At 47.2% G+C, this 20,145-nt stretch overlaps 2 protein-coding genes and 1 long non-coding RNA gene across 4 annotated transcripts; 2 read left to right on the forward strand and 1 right to left on the reverse strand.

The window, feature by feature from the left end:
* Window positions 1-391: 391 nt before the first annotated feature.
* Window positions 392-12,704, forward strand: VDAC2 (voltage dependent anion channel 2). The gene is made up of 10 exons (XM_004769345.3): window positions 392-540; window positions 739-793; window positions 1,901-1,969; window positions 2,760-2,809; window positions 6,661-6,813; window positions 6,908-6,960; window positions 7,564-7,791; window positions 8,468-8,618; window positions 10,747-10,804; window positions 12,321-12,704. The coding sequence occupies exons 2-10, from the start codon at window positions 763-765 to the stop codon at window positions 12,410-12,412; spliced, it is 885 nt and encodes a 294-aa protein (XP_004769402.1). The 5' UTR covers window positions 392-540; window positions 739-762; the 3' UTR covers window positions 12,413-12,704.
* A 498-nt stretch (window positions 12,705-13,202) lies between these two features.
* On the reverse strand, window positions 13,203-16,964 carry COMTD1 (catechol-O-methyltransferase domain containing 1). 2 transcript variants are annotated; one of them, XM_045083520.1, is made up of 7 exons: window positions 16,762-16,963; window positions 16,479-16,606; window positions 16,109-16,217; window positions 15,901-16,019; window positions 15,754-15,807; window positions 15,350-15,484; window positions 13,203-14,414 (listed from the first exon to the last, which is right to left on the reverse strand). In XM_045083520.1, exons 1-7 carry the CDS (start codon window positions 16,853-16,855, stop codon window positions 14,343-14,345), a joined length of 711 nt encoding a protein of 236 aa, XP_044939455.1. In that variant the 5' UTR covers window positions 16,856-16,963; the 3' UTR covers window positions 13,203-14,342. The 2 variants fall into 2 exon arrangements, with proteins under 2 accessions (XP_044939455.1, XP_004769400.2); XM_004769343.3 differs by lacking the exon at window positions 13,203-14,414 and adding an exon at window positions 14,872-15,124 and having other exon boundaries at window positions 15,350-15,483; window positions 15,753-15,807; window positions 16,762-16,964.
* LOC101675683 lies at window positions 15,979-19,398 on the forward strand. Its single transcript, XR_001176022.2, has 3 exons — window positions 15,979-16,444; window positions 17,520-17,630; window positions 17,930-19,398. It is a non-coding gene; the product is annotated as an uncharacterized LOC101675683 (long non-coding RNA).
* The last annotated feature ends 747 nt before the right edge of the window (window positions 19,399-20,145 follow it).

Genomic DNA, 20,145 nt, shown 5'->3' on the forward strand with positions numbered 1-20,145 from the left:
GGGAGCCACCGCAGGAGTAGTACGTGACCCCCGTAGTGCGCAGCCGCGCCTAGTGGCGCCCGGCTCCGTGCGGGCACGCGCCTGACGCCCCACCCCGCCCCCGAGGAGCGCGCGCGGGGCCTCCGTCCCATCCCCCCGCACGCGCAGTCCCTACCGCGCTGCTCCGCCGTTCCCCGCCCCCCTCGCCTCTGGGGCTGCCCTCGTCGCTGCCTGACCCGAGGTCCAGCAGCTTCTATCTTTCTGGCCCCCTCCGACGGAGAGACGCAGCTCACCTCGGGGGCGAGGGTGCCTTCTGTCCTCGTGGCCGTTCTGGAGCAGGCTGGGGTGGGCAGCAGGCGGCGTTGCGGGGGCCGGCGCGGCGGACAGCCGCGGGGGCATCGGCGGGGTCCTGGCGGGGGGAGGACAGGGTTGCGGCGGGCGGAACGGTGTCTCCTTCACTTCGCCCTCCAGCTGGGGTAGTTGCACCCTAGCCCTGAGCGAGCCTAGCGGCCTCAGCTGCGAGCGGAGCGGCGGTAGCGGCCCCTCTCAGGAGACCACCAGGTACGCTGCGGCGCGTCACTTGGCTGTCTAGGCCCCGGTGGCCAAGCAGGACGCCCGAACCAGACTCGGGGTCGGCCCTGGCTCCCTAAGATGGCCGCGCTGCCCCGCGGCTCCTCGCCTGTGTGTGTTTGAGACCCCCTTTCTGGCCCTTTGACCTGCCTCTGACCCCCGCTGACCGCACTTCTTGTCACTCCGCAGATCACCTCTTCCTGTGGCCTCGCCATGGCGACCTACGGACAGAGCTGCGCGCGGCGTAAGTAGACCCGCGATCTCTGCGGGATGGGGCGGGGTTGGCTGGACAGTCGAAGCCTGTCGACCAGAAAACCGCAACTTCTTTTCCCTGATCTCTCCAAAGACTTGGAAGTTCTCCCCTTTAGGTAGGCACTCTACGGTCTGCCCACCCTCCCCCTCGCTCTGCGGAGGAGGGGCTGGGCTGCGGGATTTCGGATGGAGGGTCTAGGCTAGGGGAGTTGGTCTTTGGCCGCATTCGCCTTTAGTTCTTGGACGTGCCTTTGACGAACTCAGAAGCCAAAAGTTTGTAACTTTTGGATTCGGCCTTTGGAGGATTGGATCACTTTTTTAGAGGAAGTAGTAACTCCCCTTGGGAGAGCGCAAGGTCATTACATGTGCTCCTAAGGGCGTGGACGTGTTCTGTAGAATGAATGAGCTGGTGTTACCACCCAGATTGTTTGCCCTTATGCCGCAGAGCATTGGCCGAGGACTTGAATGTCGTATTAACAAAGTGCTCTTTGATATTTAGTTGATGTAGACACTAGTGAAACCTAGATGGTCGTGTTTTTTTCTAAGTTCCAACATTTAAATGACCCCAAGTGTTAATTATCTTTCTCTTCCCACTCCAGAATGTTGGTTTAAGAACTCAGTGAGGATACGAAGAGATCTGTTAGGGAAGAGTACCTTGTCTTAGGTTTTGGTTTTATGTCATTTGGTTAAATTAGCCCATTCCAGTGACATTTGGATATATCTGTGATCTCTCTGGGTGCACAGTATAGATATATTTACGTGCATGTGTTTGATTCTTTGTACTGGTTGGGTCCTAAGAGGTGAAAGGCTGTAGGTACTGTGTAAATTTAGGAATAGAAAGTGTGTTTTTGTGTTTTGGAAGCACTCTCCCAAGTTTGTGTAGTCACCTATGGTGGTTATCCATTTTAGAAATAAATCTTTATTGGTGATATTATAGGGATCATTAAAGTCTAGTTTTACTGTAGCTCCTCCTAGTATCAGAAACCTCTTCAAGTTGGAGCTCTTGAATTTAAAGGTAGTAGTGGATCATATTCTAGTTCCTCGACAGAAGAAAGTGGGAGAACTGGAAGGTTAATACTGGAATGTTTCTTCCCACCAGCAGTGTGTATTCCTCCATCATATGCTGACCTTGGCAAAGCTGCCAGAGATATTTTCAACAAAGGATTTGGTAAGAATTTTTTTTTTTCCTTTCAGATCAGAAGTGAAAATGTGTTTGGATTGCTTGGGGGAGGTTAACAACTTTTTCAAATTGCAAATACCTTGCTCTGTAATTTATTAGATAGATTTTGTATAAAACTTTTGTTAAAATATTACCGTAATCACATCTTCCTCTGGCCCAGCTTTTTCCAGTTTTTTTCAAACTACTTCAACGATTTACCTGTAAGAAAAAAACACCTGTGTTCATTTCTTTCATACATAGCTTATGCATCGGTTGGCTAGAATTCTGATGTATTATTCTTTTGCTTTTGTGGTGACTCCTAGTGGGTTAATGAATTTTCTAAAATGAATTTGCGTTTTCTTCTTGCGGGTTTTATTCCACATAAACTCCCTCTACTTTAGATTATTTTCCTCGTTACTCAGATTATTAATCCCAAAGGAAGATACCTTTTTGGGATAATTGTTTTAAATGACTATTATAATAAACTGTTGGCTATTCTGAGATTTGAGTTGATTTTCTGATCTGATTTTTAGGTTTTAAAATGGTTTGAAAGCAAATTTTTTTGGGCCACATGTACACCTGAACACTAGGCAAAGCTGCATAGAGATGTTCTGTGCTGTGTATATTAGTTTCTATAAAATAATTAAAATTTTTTCATTTAAATATGGTGTATCAAGCCACATTTTTATGCCCCTCTGAATATATGAAGCCCTTAGTTTTTTTTATGTGTTGTCAGCTATTGGTATGCTGCTTCTTATACAAGAAATTCATTTTGTTGTCTTTTGCTCTCTACTTGAAGGTTTTGGTTTGGTGAAACTGGATGTGAAAACAAAGTCATGCAGTGGTGTGGTGAGTGTTAGATATCTACTAAATTCTGATGAGCCTTTATATAACTTTTCAGCCCATGAAATAGTCACCACTGAAAAATGTCTACCCATTTTATCTTGAAGAAGAGGCAAAGTTAATTTTGCCTTAAGGAATTTGCATGAAACTTGATTTACTTGGGCTTTGGATATGATTTCTGATTTTCAGGTGGTCTTTTGCCATATTACTGTGTATGCACAAGAAACTCAGAAAAGACTGGTTATTTGGGACTGTTTACTCAGTAAGATTACAAGCTTGAAATCAGGGAACCTGTTAAACATTTTTATGATCCTTCTTATGCCTATTATGCCTATTTAAAATCACTGTGAGTTCTGAGCATAAAAATACTCAGTAACTTTTTTTGTTTTTTAAGATTTTATTTATTTACTTGACAGATCACAGGTAGGCAGAGGACAGCAGAGAGAGTGGGGGAAGCAGGCTCCCTGCTGAGCAGAGAGCCCAGTGTGGGGCTCAATCCCAGGACCCTGGGATCATAACCAGAGCCGAAGGCAGAGTTTTAACCCACTGAGCCACACAGGTGCCTCAGTACTCAGTAACTCTTAATTTGAGTGTACTAACCATTTATATAAAGGGTGTATTCTAGCAGCCTGCTCTGGAAGAGTTTCATGTTAATTTTGTGAATTTATAGAGTCCTGATTTGAGGTTTTTTTTTTGTTTTTTTTTAAGATTTTATTTTTTTATTTGAGAGAGAAAGAGTGAGAGAGAGCGTGAGATGGGAGAAGGTCAGAGGGAGAAGCAGACTCCCCATAGAAGCTGGGAGCCCGATGTGGGACCCGATCCCGGTACTTCGGGATCATGACCTGAGCTGAAGGCAGTCGCTCAACCAACTGAGCCATCCAGGCGCCCCTGATTTGAGTATTTTTAAAGAAGTTGGTATTTGGATGCCTTGATTCTGCCTAACTCACTCAAAGTAGAATAAAACTTAATTTCGTGGGATTTTTTTTTTTTCCTTCAAAAATTTTTTCTTTTGAGACTGTTTTGAGTATGGGTATAGTGTGTGAATATTGAATTTTGCTGGGTTTTTTTTTTGTTTGTTTATTTGTTTGTTTGTTTTTTGATAAATTCTTGCTGTAATTGTTAACTCCTGTAGTTGTATCTGCCATTTGGCTTCTTTGGTCTGGAAGAAAGCCTGAGTATATTCACTGTGGTTGAGCAACTTACTTGCTCCAGGTACAGAGCAGTGACTTGTGTTTGTTTTTTTGTGTTCCCACTCTTAACCTCTTGCTGTGCACCAGTTGAGACACAAAAGGCCTTCCCCAAAAAAGGGAAGACTCAGCCCTTGTGTTTAAAAAGCTTATTACTTGCTGGTTGGAGATAAAAAATAAATTTTAAACTGGAGAACACTCAGAGAAGTATATCTAGTACTAGATTGTTTAATCAAAACCTTTGTTGAAGAGGAAAGGCTTTTTGTGGACAGGGTTAAGGTTTCATGGAATTAGGTTTGAGATTATGAAGGAAGTATATGATCTGGATTCCATATGGTTTTTTTGGTTTCTATTTAATGTATATCTCAACGTGGTACTGATCTTATATATGTACCTGGCCCCAAATAAGTCCTTTTAACAGCTAGTTCCGTTTTCTCATCTAAACTGCAGAGGTGTCCAGTTCATTCCACAATGTAGAAGACAGAGTAGTTGGTGATGGAGTGAAGGGTGTAAGCTTGGCCAGTCTTGTCATCTGGTCTAGTTCTGGTTCCACTGTGTGATCTTGATTTTGTGTCTTGAGGGCTCTTGTGTCTTGATTTTGTGTCTTGAGTGTATATAGGCTAGCTCATTATCTATAGGCTGTTGGGTAGCAGGGGTTGGGGCCTCCAGAGTCATTAATCATTGTCACTCAGGATTAAAAATTACCTACTTCTACACATTCCCCATTCCAGGTACCTGCTAGAAGAATATGCTCTGTATATATTGGTTTAATAATGCTTTTCTTTTGTATAAAGTGTTGGAAAATGTGCAAAGCTTTCATGTCTCTCCAACTTAATCCTCCAGAGGTAGATTTTTTTATTACACTTGAGGGAACTGAGACCCAGGAGAGTTCCAACGTCTTTCTCAGTGTTACTCAGTTAGCAAACGATAGCCAGGACTGGATGCCAGGACTCTTAATTTTATATCCGGTGTTTTTTTCCTGACATAATTCTGTGCTTTTTAATATTGTCATTGAATGCCAAGCTTTGACTTGAAATTCCTGTTAAAGTGTCTTATTTCAAGATACTGAGTCTGTCTCATTGCAGAGCAATAGTTGTAGAAATGTTCTATTTTCTAAGTGAAGGTTGATTGGCTTTTTCTCCTGTTGATACAGTTTTTGATACTTTCTCACTCTTGTAGGCATCACAATTTCAGGTCAAGTTCTCTATTAGTTCAGATCAGCTATCTTTAGATTTGGCTTTCAGTGGCCAAAGTGTGTAACCATCATTAGCAGACAAATTGTGAATCAGAATGCTCAGAGGGTATTTAAACTCTTTTGTCTTGGCGGTTTGGCTATCTGCCAAGCTTTGAAAGGTTAGTAGAGTTTTAGCTGTTTTGTAGCAGATTTTAAATTTTAATAAGGCCTTCTTATTACGTCTTTTCACTTGGTATGCAATTAGGGATTGGCAAGTTACTTGTATTTGGTATAAACATAAGATTATATAATGCACTTCAAGTTGATACTTATATTAGATTGTTTTTTCTACTGATATTATCTGTTGTACTTAATATAGTTTACATTATGCACGATATATAAACCAGCTGTAGAGTAAATCTGCTATAATTACTTTTCCCTACTTTTTTTCTTTTTATTATTTATTTATTTATTTATTTTTTAAAAAGATTTTTATTTATTTATTTGTCAGAGAGAGAGTGAGCGAGAGCGAGCATAGGCAGACAGAATGGCAGGCAGAGTCAGAGGGAGAAGCAGGCTCCCTGCAGAGGGCAAGGAGCCCGATGTGGGACTCGATCCCAGGACGCTGGGATCATGACCTGAGCCGAAGGCAGCTGCTTAACCAACTGAGCCACCTAGGCGTCCCCTTTTTTTCTTTTTAAACGAGAATGTAAAAGATGGTTGGGAAGGTATGAAATCTGGTGAAGAGTCTTTATCTCAGAAAAACAGTATTGGGGTTACCAAAGATTTTTAAATCTTTTCTCATGGCATGAATTCCTGCAGTGGGGTGCTTTCCCTTTTAAGAATTTTCAGGAGGCAGGGGTACCTGGGTGGCTTAGTCCGTTGAGCATCTGCCTTTGGCTCAGGTCATGATCCTTGGGCCCTAGAATGGAGCCTGTTTTTCCCTCTCCTTGCCCCTCACTTGTGTTCTCTTGCTGTCTGTTACTCTCAAATAAATGAATAAAATCTTTAAACAAAAAAAAGAAAAGGAATTTTCAGGGAACATTTCCGAATAGTGTTTCAGTTACTGTTGAATGCCCATTTTAGTGATGAGGCTCTGTGATTAACCATACTGACCTTTATAGTGTTTTATTTAATATTAGGCAGATTGGATACAGTGCTGAAACATTAATTCCTCGCCTTTCATTCCTTCCTATTACACTGATTCTTGAATTCCAAAATAATCACCTTGCGGAAGTTTCCTTAAGAGGTGTACAGTTTGTCGTTGAGAATTACATACAAGTTAACTTGTCATTGTTTGGTTGAAAATGTAAGTGTAAGTAAGGTGGCAGTTAGTAACTGACAGGCAGTTCGTTTGTATATTCAGTAGCAGACTGTAGAAGTATTTGGGAAATGGGATAAAAAGGGTTAGTGAAATTACTGTGTTTCGGTGGGTAAGTTAGGCAGTGATTCTTCTGGGTTTACAAGAAAGCTCATGAAGTCATTTATTGTCTTAGGAGTTCTCAACGTCTGGTTCATCTAATACAGACACTGGTAAAGTTACTGGAACCTTGGAGACCAAATATAAATGGTGTGAGTATGGTCTGACTTTCACAGAAAAATGGAACACTGATAACACTCTGGGAACAGAAATCGCAATTGAAGACCAGGTAACATTTTGAACATGCGTTTTAAGTATTAATTTATTTTTGTATTTCAAAAGGAGAATACAGCCGAAAACAAATTCTTTTTCTTTCAAAATAGATTTGTCAAGGTTTGAAACTGACATTTGATACCACCTTTTCACCAAACACGGGGTAAGCGTGGACTTTTTTGTTTGCTTTAAATTTGATTTTTATCTTTAAGTAATCTCTGCACCCAATATGGGGCTCGAACCTATGACCAAGATCAACTCATGATCAAGAGTTGCATGCTGTACAAACTTGAGCCTGCCAGGGGCCCCTTTATCTGCTTTAAATTTAAAAGCCTTTCTCTCTGTTTCTTCAGGAAAGATGCACATTTACTGTTTGATAGCTTACCTAACTACCTTGCGGTGAATTTCTATTTCTGCCTTGGAGAGGAGTACTGTGGTTGTTCTTGTTGGCTTCCCTTCAAATATTTGCCTCTTTTCATTGTGGGACTAACTTGGGTAATTAACATATTTCTAATGGGCTTTTGTGACTGATGGTCAGTCCTGCAAAAGCATTCTTCTCATGGTGGTGGAAGTCCATTAACCCCAAGTACCCTTGTTTTTTAGCTCATTGAGCTATATTTTCTTTACCTCTTAGGATTATCCTGCTACTGCTTTTACTCCTGTTTTACTGCAGTTCATAAATCTGTTTTGTGTCCTTCGTCCAGAAGTTATGTATGTAAGTCTTTCTCAGTGGCATCACTTTTAAGTCAGTTTGTTCTTTTTCCAGAAAGAAAAGTGGTAAAATCAAGTCTTCTTACAAGAGGGAATGTATAAACCTTGGTTGTGATGTTGACTTTGATTTTGCTGGACCTGCAATCCATGGTTCAGCTGTCTTTGGTTACGAAGGCTGGCTTGCTGGGTACCAGATGACTTTTGACAGTGCCAAATCGAAGCTGACAAGAAATAACTTTGCAGTGGGCTACAGGACTGGGGACTTCCAACTACACACTAATGTGTGAGTATTTATTTTTTGGGATTATTGTGATGTAGGACCTGGGAATGATATTGATGTCACCTGTCATCTCTTACTAATCTGAGTACAGTCAATTTCTCTTAACACAAAAAGATTATCATTCTTAATTTTGATAACGTGAGGTACTGAGTTGGTGGGATTGCCTAAAATGTCTGGTGTTTTTACATGTGAAAAGGACTTAAGAATTTTTTTCCCATAAAATAAAGCATTGGTAAATAACAGAAGGACAAAGAAGAAAACCACAATTTCTTAGGATCCTACCACCTAGATAATTAATCTTTGTTAGTTCATGTTTGGGAGTTTCATCTTTTTTATATATGTGTATGTGTATAAAATACATATCAGAAAGGCTGGCTTATAATTCTTTCCTTCCTTCCTTAGTACATTTTAATTATCTTACTATAGCTATGTATTCTACAACATGATTATTAGTGGCTGTTTGGGAATTCTACTGGATGGATGTATCATGATTTATATGACCCTTTATTTGGGGGCATAGGTTGGGATAAAGACCCTTTTAAAACTTCACGTTTTCAGTGGAATACTACACTCCCATGTGAGCAGTGCTTTTTATTTAACTATACTGCTACAGTATCGACCTAGTGCTGCCGTCATTACATTGTCTGTTTTAGATTTACAAATTTATAATATTTTACAGCAATGATGGGACAGAATTTGGAGGATCAATTTATCAAAAAGTATGTGAAGATCTTGACACTTCAGTAAACCTTGCTTGGACATCAGGTACCAACAGCACTCGCTTTGGCATTGCAGCCAAATATCAGTTGGATCCCACTGCTTCCATTTCTGTGAGTACTGGCTATTACTGTGGGCTTAGAATGGGGTCTTTGGTTGTGGGAATTCATCTTTGGGTATTTTGAATTGTGCTGAAAATTTGAGCTGTGGTTCCCACAATCCCTAGTTTACTCACAGAATGGGATTAGAATTTGTAATGCTGCATGCATTTTCTGTGGAGGCAATGTTAGAACTTTGATATCCAGGTCACAGGAGTTTGTTTAAAGCTGCTCAGTTAGTGTAGATAATAACCCTGAGCTCCAAGCCTGTCTAAGCCCAGGGAAGCCAGTGTTTCGGCCTGGGCCAGGAGTAATAGTGTTTTAATTGTTACTTTGTCTTTCTTTGTGGAATAATAATACTTTGTTACTTTGTCTTTAGGGCTTACAAAATCTCTTTTAGATTTGATCTTAGGGGTCAGTGGTACAAATGCCATTTTGCAGGTGGAGATAAAGCTTGGAAGAGAAAGGACTTAGATCACTGCCAGGGAAGGAGAGTGAGAAGAAAGGGGGTAGAGCCAGGATCGGGCTTGCGTGTCTTGATTTCCCTCCTGTCTAGGGTGACCAGCTAGCTCATCCTGCTTTGCCTGGGACTGTTCCGGCCTTAACATTAAAAGTCTTGCACCCTAAGGACTCCCTCCCGCCTATCATGGGTTTGTAGGGGGTGGATGGCCACCCTACTCATGTCCTTGGGCTTTTTTGCTACTTCCTCTTTCAGCCCTAGTGAGTTTTGGGGCAGGAGGGAGTGCAGTGTCTGACAGTGTAGAGATGCCGGCTCTGATTTCAGGCAGGTCAGCAGCTGTTCCTGCATGTCAGGCACGGCCTGTACTGTACGTACTGGGAATTAAAGAAAGTTAAACTTTCCACAGGAGTTATTTCTGTTACATAAAGTGGGAACATGTTTTTGATAATTTGGGCAGTTAAGCTTTAGCCCCATTCTTATGTTAGCAGCTGTAATCAGGGAGTGTAAGAAGCATCTGGAATGCTTTCCCATTGGTTGGTAAGGCAGTGATTCATTTATTATTTTTCCCTTCTCTGTTTCTGATTGCACTGTGGCACTGAAAACCTTAGGATTCACACAGCATGCTACTCCCTGGTAGCTGCATTGCTGTTCTTTTCAAATGTTCGTCTACAGCAGCAGCATGGCTTTCGTGCCAGCCAGTGTAGTGGTCTCATAGTCTAAAATGGGAAGGCAGCTTTGGGTCCGTGTGCCCAAAGTGACTTTGAGTGACTTCTGGGGATTTGTTTGGAGATGTATCCAGCATTTCCCACCTAAGTAGTGCTCTGTGCCCCCAATTAAGCATCACCCTGAAGTATTGCTTAATGTCCTATCACAGTTTCATCGTTTACTTCTGTTCTAAAATAGGAGAAACTTGTGTCCAATAGTCTGAGGCTCTTAATTTGTTGGGCACAGAGTGGTCACTGGGGGTTCATTTCTTCCTTAGATTTACAGCTTACTTGGTCCTTGGTAGCTTCAGAAGACTTGGCTCTACTGCCGTGTGAACCCAAGTGCCGTTCCTGTGATATCTGTCTGTTATATGATTTCTCTCTCTGGACTATTTCGATGTTACACATTATAAAAGAGTGAAGACATCAAATAATTTCCAAATCTGTTCTGATGTCAGAAGTTGTCAACCTTTTTACTACCAAGAATATTGTGTCGTACTGACAGTTTGACTTGGAGTTTAATGGATAAGAATTAAGTGGCACCTGGGTTTTGTTGGGCTTAGTAACAGTGTTAAATTTTAATAGTATTAAATTGTACTTTTTCCCAAATGTTATGAAATCTTTATTTTATACAAGTCTTTAAAAAAAATTAATTCAGTTAGCCAGTGTAACAGTACATCATTAGTTTTAGATGTAGTGTTCATTCATTCATTAGTTGCGTATAATACCCAGTGCCCATCACATCGTGTGTCCTCAGTGCTGTCACCGAGTTCCCCCATCTCCCAGCCACCTTCCGTTCTGCAACCCTCAGTTTCCAGAGTCCAGAGTTTCTCTTGGTTTGTGTGAATTTTATTATCTCACATGTGAATAAAAAAAGCGGAATAGTTCATAATTTGCATAATAGGGAAACCTGCAGGGGCTGTCTCTCCTCTCTCCATTCAGAAATTTTTTTTACACCTGTTTTTGTGTTTTATTTTAGGCAAAAGTCAACAACTCTAGTTTAATTGGAGTGGGCTACACTCAGACTCTGAGGCCTGGTAAGTATTCCTGACAAGTAGGATTGGTGTTTTAAAAATTATTTTTCATTTCTCAGCTTCTTCGTAAACCTTTCAAAGTACAGTGAACACATTTACCTTTTGCCACAGTTTTTTGTTACTCCTTTTTTTCCCTTTCTTTTGCTGGGCTCTTGGGAAGTCGTGGCTATCCTGACACCTCCCTAAATGCTTCAGCATGCGTCTACTTTGAAATAAGAAGGTCTGGTCTCCTGCATAACCATAATACCATTATCACACCTAAGAAAGTTAATAGTCCATATTATTATTTACTGTCCATTCTGTAGTCACTTTCCTCACTTGTACCTGAAATGCCTTCTAGTGATGTTTATTTCTCTAATCAGGGTTCACTCATTGCTTGGTCTCTGTAGTCTCTTTTATCTGGTGTTTGGAGGCTTGCTGTGTTTTCTAGAACAGTACTTACCAGACAGACTTCAGTGTGCCTGAGTCACCTGGGGACTCTTGCTATAAAATGTACATTCTGATCCAGTACATCTTGGGGTGAAGGGTTTGTCTTTCTAACAAGCTCTTAGGTGATGCCAGCATCACTAGTTTTTTTGTATTTTTTTTTAAGATAGTTTATTTATTTGACAGAGACACAGTGAGAGAGGGAATACAAATGGGGGAGTAGGAGAGGGAGAAGCAGGCTTCCTGCTGAGCAGGGAGCCTGATGTGGGTCTTGATCCCAGGACCCTGGGATTATGATCTGAGCTGAAGGCAGCTGTTTAACAACTGAGCCACCCAGGTGCCCCAGCATCACTGGTTCTTGCCAACACTTGAATAGCAAGTTCTAAAGCACTTGGAACTTTTTCTCCCTTCAAATAGGGATATTTCCCCAAACTTTCCATATTTGGCCTTTTTGAAACCTAAAGAATTTAGGTTCTTTATGAAAAGCCTTCTTTATGAAAAACACCTGCATACCCTTTCCCATATTCACTAATTAACATCTACATCTGTTCTCTCTTGCATATCTGCATACATACTCCTTTTTTTCCACATCCCCTTTTCAGTTATTTAAATGTGTGTTTTGCGGACATGCAGACACATCTCCCTAACATGCATCTCCCAGAGTAAGACATTTTTCTTCATAACTACAATACCACTGTCGCAGCTAAGGAAATTACTGTTAGTTGAGCAATACATAATACATAGTCTACATTCAATTTTCCCCACTTATCTCTTTATTATAGTTGTCCTGGTGCAAATACAATTGTCTTTTAATGTCTTACAGTCTGAATAGTGTTTTGAATGTTACTGTATTTTCTAGAGCACTTTGAACTTAATTAACATTTTTAGTGCTGTTATTTGATCCTTAACCTAGGATAGGGCCACCTGAATTCTCTCCAGTATCTCTGGAACTCCCAAGTGCCCTCTGGTGGCTGGCACTAGTAGGTCATCTCACAGGCTGAGGGAGGGACAGGCAGGCTCTGGGCTGATTATTAAAGACTGCAGACTCTTGAGGTGTTTCAGGCAAATCATGGTTACCTGCTTCTGTTTACAGGTGTCAAGCTTACACTGTCTGCTCTGGTAGACGGGAAGAGCATTAATGCTGGAGGCCACAAACTTGGGCTTGCCCTGGAGTTGGAGGCTTAATCCAATTGAAAGAAACCTCTGGGAATGGATATCAGAAGATTTGGCCTTAATATATTTCCAGTGTGACCAGCAGGCTTTCCCTCCCCCCAAGAAGGTGATCAAAACAAAGGATGATCTAAACAAGAGCTGTATTTTAAATATTTAGACAGTCACTTGTTAGCTGGTTCCTAGTTGAATTGGTTATCTAGTTACCAATGCTGCAGTGGTGCAGTCACCTATACATTATTTAAATGTATTTAACTGTTAAATGCGCTACCCACCAATAATGAAATAGACCTTTATGAAAACTGTGCAATTGTGTGCATGTTTGTTTTTATGTTCCTATTACTGAAAATTGCCATTGAACGAGATGGATCAGTGGAAGTTTTAAGATGAGGTTAAAGATTTTTTGTTAAATTCAGCCATCCTTAGAATTACTTTTGGTATCCCTAAACATTACAGATTATGAATAAAAAGAAGTATACGTAATTAATGACTCCAAGTATTTGCAGAGTTTAAATACTTGCCAGGGTCAGATCTCCCTTGTATCTAGCTAGCACATTATTTTTCTGGGGAGTGTTTTGCTTTTTACCTAAATCTGTGTCAAAGTCCTCTGTGTCCCTAAAGTAACTCCATGACCTTTTTGGACTACAATAAAATAAGAGGATATATGCCTTTTTATCTTCAGTTTGTAAGTCTGTCCAGAGATCCATTGGATTGTTGTTGACCCCAGGCAAAGAAAGGCTGTACACACTCACCAGTGTGTACACCATGTGTACAGTGAATAAGACACATGATTTAATGGCAGACAGCTGGAATTTGAGCCAATTTGCTGGAGTCTGGATCTTTTGCTAGGTCAAATAAACAGGAAAAGATGTCTGCAGGTTGGGTGTGAAAGCACATCTGCTTTTGGGATACTCAAGAGAGGTGTGAAGTAGAGCAGCAGACATTTCTGCAACTCCGCTTTGTGGGGAGGTCATAGGTTGGTAGCTGCTGTGGCCCCTGGTTGCCTACTGCCTCAGAGCTAACAGGTGGCCTTCCCTCAGCTATGGCTGGACATTACTTGGTCCCGGACTCAGGACTGGGGTGTGGCACAAGTGAATTACCATTTGGTCAAAGATACATTGAAGAGTAATTTGGACATATTTACCCAGGTGCATCTTAACAGCATTTTAACATGCGGGAGAGCGAAGGCTGAATCACACCCATGGCCCTGAGGGTTGCATAAAATTCTAGGTACGTCCAAGAAGATGGAGGATGATGGAAGTTGACACCTGTGGGCCCTTGTGGCCCCTGTGGCCTTGTTTTCTTTTCTTTCTCTCTCTTTTTTTTTTTTTTTTTTTAAAGATTTTGTTTATTTGACAGATATCACAAGTAGAGAAGCAGGCAGAGAGAGAGGAGGAAACTTCAGGCTCCCCGATGAGCAGAGAGCCTGATACAGGGCTCTATCCCAGGACCCTGAGATCATGACCTGAGCCGAAGGCAGAGGCTTTAACCCACTGAGCCACCCAGGCGCTCCTGTGGCCTTGTTTCTAACAGTCTCCAGCCTTAGAGGACCCAGGCCTAACCCTGGTTGCAAAACCTAACTGTATTCTAGGCTGAGGCAGTTAGTGGAAGAATACTTAATATCTGCCTTGACCTTCACCTGTGACGTGGAGATAAGATCTTCCTGTAGGACTTCTGTGGGACTGGGATTAGGGAAGTCCAAATGAGAGGAGTGAAGGGCCTGGCTCCCTGTCCACCTCCTCTCATAGATGTTGGTGTGGGAAAGCCTAACTTCATCTTCCTGTGGGAAACTTTTAAAAACTGCCATACTTGATAGTCTCCTACCTATAGGCCAGTCTGTTTCACTCCGTTCTGGCCAGTGATCCCACCCAGTCCCTCACCTTCCTCCAGGACTTCAGGGGGAGGACAGGATATATACTCCAACCTTGAGGTCCTCAGGTCTAGGTCAAGTGGCCTGGTTGTGAGGTGATGTCCACTGAGCAGAGCCTCCACTGCAGAGGTGAGGTCGAGCGGAGTTCTGTGAAGACATGGGCAAATAGAACTGGCATAACCTATGAAAGCGCCCAGTGGCGAACCTGGTTGGCTGCAAGGCCTGTTTCCTGTTAAATTCCAGATAGGGTTTCCTAGCCAGTCCCAGCTGCACCAAACAAGACCTTCATTCACTTGCCCCTCCTAGGAAGTGAAGTAGGAGGGAGACCAAGGGGTGGGGGCTCTACCCTGCAGCTAGCCCTCAGATCCTGTGGCGTGGTGGCAGACCTGAGGAGCTGGGGTCCTGTATGTATGTGGCCAGGTCAGTCAGAACTTTATATCCTGCCTCCAGTTAGCTGGCAATAGACCTGGTGCCAGGTGGCGCTCAGGACTGTGCCAAGGAAGGGATGACATCTGTGCCCTCAGGGCCCCCTTTTGGTTTAGAACCTGCCAGTGCTGGGCCTCCTCCCTACCCACTTTAGCGCCAAATATGGAGGCTCAGAAGATCATGTCCCAGACCCCACTTTATTGTCGAATTTAAAAGTCAGGGTTGATGTCTGGGGTTCCCACATCCCTTCCCTTGAGACCATGCGCTGGGGGCCGTCCCTAGATCTTGAAGGCTAAGGTGAGGCCGTCGCCCAGAGGCAGGAGGCTGATGTGGACCCTGGCGTCCCGCAAGATGCGTTCATTCAGGTTTCGCACACACTGGGCCTCGTTGTCCCGTGGTTGAGGCTGTAACACCTCTCCGCGCCACAGGACCTGCGGAGGGGTGGGACATGGGGGCGAGGGGGTAGTAGCAGAGGGGAGAGGGAAGGTGCCTAAGCGAGCAGGGCAAGAGGTGGCAACTGCAGACCACAGGTGGGGCAAGCCTAGGGGACCAGAAGGGGCAGCCTACAGGCGTGCACTGGGTGCAGCTTTGTGGCTTGGGGCGAGGCACAGGGAGTAGCCAAGTGAAAAGACGGAGACAGTGTGGGGTTCCCTTACACTGAGGATCGCAAGGATGCCTCCGGGGCGCAGCAGCTGCAGGCATCGCTCATAGTAGGCAGTGCAGTTCTCCTTGTCCGCATCCACCACCGCCATGTCGAAGGTGCCGGCCTCCCCAGAGGCCAGAAGCTCATCGGGGGGGGGGGGCAGGTGTGGCTGAGTCCGCAGCCCCAGCGGTCAGAAGCCCCTGCCCAAGCCTCACTAGGCGCTGTGACCATTCAAGGGACTTTTGCCTGGAGGGGCACTGTGCCACCCAGCATGTGGCCACATGGCAGCTGCGAAGCCAGGGGGCAGGGGAGCTGTCACTGCCTCAAGGTCCCCCCTATGGACCTGGTCACTAGCGCGCGCCCAGTGGCCCCACTTGGAAAATGGTGCCAAGGCCCTTTCCACTCCGTTTGCTCACCCAGTGTCTCCAGGGCAGGCTTCAGCCGAAGGTCGATCTTGTGCTCCTCCTCAGCCTGCGAAAGGAGTGGGGTCAGAGCCAGCAAGTCTTTTATCCTGGAGCTGGGAGTGGCCAGGCTCCAAGGGCCTCAAATGTGTGGGACACTCACCTGCCTCCATAGGGGCCGCCCCAGCTCCGGGGGCCCCGGATTTACCTCACAGGTGACCACGCGTCCGGCCGGGGGCAGCGCTAAGGCCAATGCTAGGGCTGAGTAGCCTGTGAAAGTACCTGGGGGGCAAGAGATATGGACTCGGGCCAGAGTTGGGGGAGACATCCCCGTGACTTCGGCCCCCAGGGATTCTGGCTGTGAGCCCTACCCAGGTCCAGTGCCTTCTTGGCCTTGATGAGTCGCGCCAGGTTGGCCAGAAGCTGGGCCTGCTCACAGGTCATCATCGAATCTCCTCCCTGCGGCTGCTCCAGGGTCAGCTGTGTCGCGGTGGTGGGAGGGAAAAGGGTCGCGCCAGCACTGCCAGTCACCCAGCGCCTCCCCCGGCCCACAAACCCCTCCAGGTGCGCGGCCGTGGGCGTGGTGGTGGTGGGGACCCGCTCTCAGGAAACGCCCACCGCGCCCAGCCCAAGGAGTCCCGGAAGCCCTGAGAGCGCCATGGCCCAGCCCAAGGTCACACAAGCACGTGGGACCCGCTGGGTCTGAGGTGGGCGCCTGTTTCCGCCCCTGGCCCTGCTGACCAGCCGCAGGCTCCGCAGCGCCGGGTGCTCCCGCATGGAGCGGCTCAGCAGATACTGCCACAGGGGGTCGTCTTCAGGGGGCAGCAGGCGCTTCTCTCGCCGGGATCGCCAGGGATGGCACCGTCTTCCTGCCGCGGAGGGGTCCCGGTCAGGGCCTGGGACTCCGGGGCGCTAGGGCGGAGCTTTACCCGCAGCCCGCCTCGCGGAGTCACGGGCTCGGCTCCCGCACCTGCCCCGCCTGCGGGGGCTCTGCTGGGGGTACCGCAGGCCCCGCCCTACTCACCCAGGAAAAGGCCGGTGGCGAAAGCGGCGCCCAGTGCGGCGGAGGCCAGGGCCAGCGCGGCGGGCACCGAGAGCCGGGGTGCGGGATGGATCATGATGCGGCCAGGAGGTAGCGAAGTACGGGGTCACTTGGCTGGGGCTCCTGGGCCCGCACTGAGACCCGCCTGCCCTCCAGTCTCCGCCCTGTTCCGGCACTGCCCGCGGAGCTGCGGTCTCGACCGCCATCTGGCGACCGCACAGCGTTACTGCAAGCCCCGCTGGAGCGAGCCGGCGCCATCTGGTGGCTGTACTGGGAACTGCGCCCGGAGAAGGGCGCAAACCCTGCGTGTGGCGTCTGGGTTTTTCCCTGCGCGCCCCTCAGGTCTACCATCCTGGGTCAGGGAGGAAGAATGGGATGGCCCTTCTGGGTAGGCTGCTGCTTATCGCTGCTGTTTCTGCTGGGACCCTGCGGCCTATGTGGGTGGGTGGGCCCTGGGTGTAACAGGGTAGCAATGAGTATGAGGTGCTAGAAATGACAGGAGCTTGAGAGGGAGTGAGAGAATTAGCGGAGGATCCTGGGGGCAGGAGAGTAAGGGTATCCGGTTGAAGGAGTGAAGGACCTGGTTTGGGGACAAACCCAGAGGTGGGGCTTGCGAGTCCTGAGACTCTCGTTGATGGGGCTCTGAGGCAGGGTTCTTAGAATCCTCCCCTTGAGCGCCAGACAGACGTGGACCACCATGGGGGCCATCATTCTCAGCCTGTTTCCTTTGTGTATAACAGGAACCGCAGTCTTATGCAAATGGCATCAGATCCCACGAGCTGGCACACAGTAGGTGCTCAAGAAATGGCCGCTGTTGGAGTGGAGACCTTTGGGGAGGAAAGTGATGGCAGGTGAGGTCGGCTCGCAGGGACCCTATCCGGCGAGCACAGGTGGAGCGCTCACTGTGACGCGGCGTGGGGAAGTGGGGAAGGGGACAGAAGCCGCGCGGGCCGTATTCTTAGGGAAGCTGCATTCGGGGAGCAGAGCACACACACAAATGGGGGGCAACTCCACTTTCACAATTTCCTCTTCTGCAAAATGGGGTTATTAATAGTCCCCCTTACCCCCTCACAGGGGAGGAAATGAGAAAATCCAGGTGAAGGACTTACACAGGGCCGGCCCGAGCGGTCTCTACCTGTTACAATTACAGAGTGCAAAGGACAGGTCATCCGATGACCTGCTGCTCAAGGTCATCCCCTCCACCCGGTGGCTGCTCCCCCAGGCCGTTTAGTGTCCGGACCACAGCTCCACCCGGGGCTGCCCAGGGGAGGCTCAGCAGGCGCGAGGCCCCCAGACTCCGATACCTGAAGGCGGGTTTGTGAGGTTTTTGGAGGGGGGCGGTCCGTGCGGGAGCGGCGGCGGCGGGGGGCGGAGGATCGCCGAGAGCTGGGCAGAAACTGCGTGCACGGCGCCCACGCCCGCTGGGAGGCCGCCCAGTTCCGGTCAAGTGTCCGGGAGACGCTGCAGACGCAGGGGCAGGGTTGGGCTAGGGTGCTGCCATGTGGCCGCCCGCCCAGCTCCCCGTGGGCCCCGCTGGCTCCCTGCCCGGAGAAGAAGCGCCTTCCCCCTTACCGGGCGGCCCAGTGCATGCTTCTCTGACTTGGGGTCTCATTCCCCGGAGTAACAGCTGAGGCTGCGGGTCTCTCCCAGCGCTGAGCACACAGCAAATGCTAAATAATTGCTCTCTGAATAGTGTGGTGGAGCCTGCGTCGTCGGGCTCCTTGCTGCCTGAGCTGCCAGTCCAGTCAACACAGTAACCGGAGGGGCCTTCTGCAGAGCGCCCGGCTTTCTGCATCCAGCCTGCCTGTGAGGCGGGGTTAGGATTCCCATTTTGCAGAGAAGGAAACCGAAGCTCAGAGAGGCGCCCTGTCCGCGCTGACTGGGTGCACTGGGCCCCCGCGGGATCCAGACTCCCAAGAAGCGCTTTTCTGGCAGTTCCGCGGGCCTTCCTCCACCCGCCACCGGCCTGGGGCCCTGGGCTCAGCCTGGGCCGCAGACCAGCACTTTGTCCCCTGTCTGGGGGTCCGGATTTGGGCAGGCCCCCAGCTCATACCCGAACCTCCCTCTCGGAGAGCCCGGCTTCGAGAGCTCGGGAGAGGGGGTTGGGGGTGGAGCCGGCAGGGAGGGGAGGCATGTCACCATATATCCCCGTCAGATTAAAAAACTAATTTGAAAAGATTAATGTATTCCATTCTTGTTACGCTGGCTCTGATACCTCTGGGCCCGCGGCCGCTCTGCCTCCTGATTATTGAATTTTTATGGCCTGGTAATTAATTGCAGATTCCCTGTTTTGTTCTATTTCTTTTTCTCTGACATTTTAATTTCAACAAAAAGCAGTGGTCTCCATGCAGGTTCTCTCTGGAGATCCTAATGGTCTATAAAACAGAATGACTTATAGACGTGGCACCCACTTCAGTTGGCGAGCGATTGTTTGAAACCTTGCTGATCACGCAAAATTTAATTTTTCCACCTCCCTCCCCCGTTTGCTACTCATTTCTTGTCTCTTGTGCTGTAGTGGCCGTGTCTCAGCTCACAATGGAGGGAGCAAAGTGTCGCCCCAGGATCCTACAGCGCCTTTTCCAGGCAGCTGAAAACAGTCTGTTCTGCGTCTTTTTCCCAGAGGTGCCCTGTGGTGGTTGTGGTGGTGGTGGTGGGGGGCGGGGGGGGGGGCTCAGCCTCCCCAGAGAGCGTGAGGATGTGGGCAGCTGCCCGCAGGAGGGGCTGGGGAGGGGGAGACCCATTTCTACCCCTCTCAGTTGCCTTTTTGGTCAAATGTAGGTCAAATGCCCCACTAGGCATCAAGGAAGGAACGCTCAGGCTCAGGAGAGCGGAGACAGTGGGAGTCCGGGCGTGCCTTTCCATCCATGCCAGGAAGGGAGGGCTGTGACCCCCCACAAATTCTTAGCCAAACTAGGCCACTGGAAGCAGCCGGTTACAGAAATGGGTCTAGAAGAGGCCCCAGAGTTTCTATCATGGGACCTCCCCCCCAACTTCTACTTCTCCTTCCTGCTAAGATCTCACAGGCTGGGTCTTCTCCCCCAGAGGTCCCCAGGACTGCGCAGGGCAGGCAGAAGAGTAGGGATATAGATTCAAGTCAGGCCTAAAGGATTGGAATGGGGAAGTGTTCCCAGGCTGCAAGGGTAGGTGAGGGGAGGCAGTAGGGGGCAGTGAGGATTGTAGCGCTCCAGCCCCATCTGAAGACATGACCGCCACTAGGCTGTAGCGTAAGCCATTGTATGGGATGATGGGTGCAGTATGGCCAAAGCTGCTGATTTTTCAAGAAAGGTTGAAATTTGGCCGGTAATGTGAAACCTTATAATTTTAAGCATTTGGAATAGACTTTTTTTTTTTTTTTTTTTAGCACTT

Source organism: Mustela putorius, unplaced genomic scaffold (genome assembly GCF_011764305.1).
Source record: "Mustela putorius furo isolate JIRA1106 unplaced genomic scaffold, ASM1176430v1.1 tig00000698_pilon_pilon_pilon, whole genome shotgun sequence".
Lineage (NCBI taxonomy): Eukaryota > Metazoa > Chordata > Mammalia > Carnivora > Mustelidae > Mustela > Mustela putorius.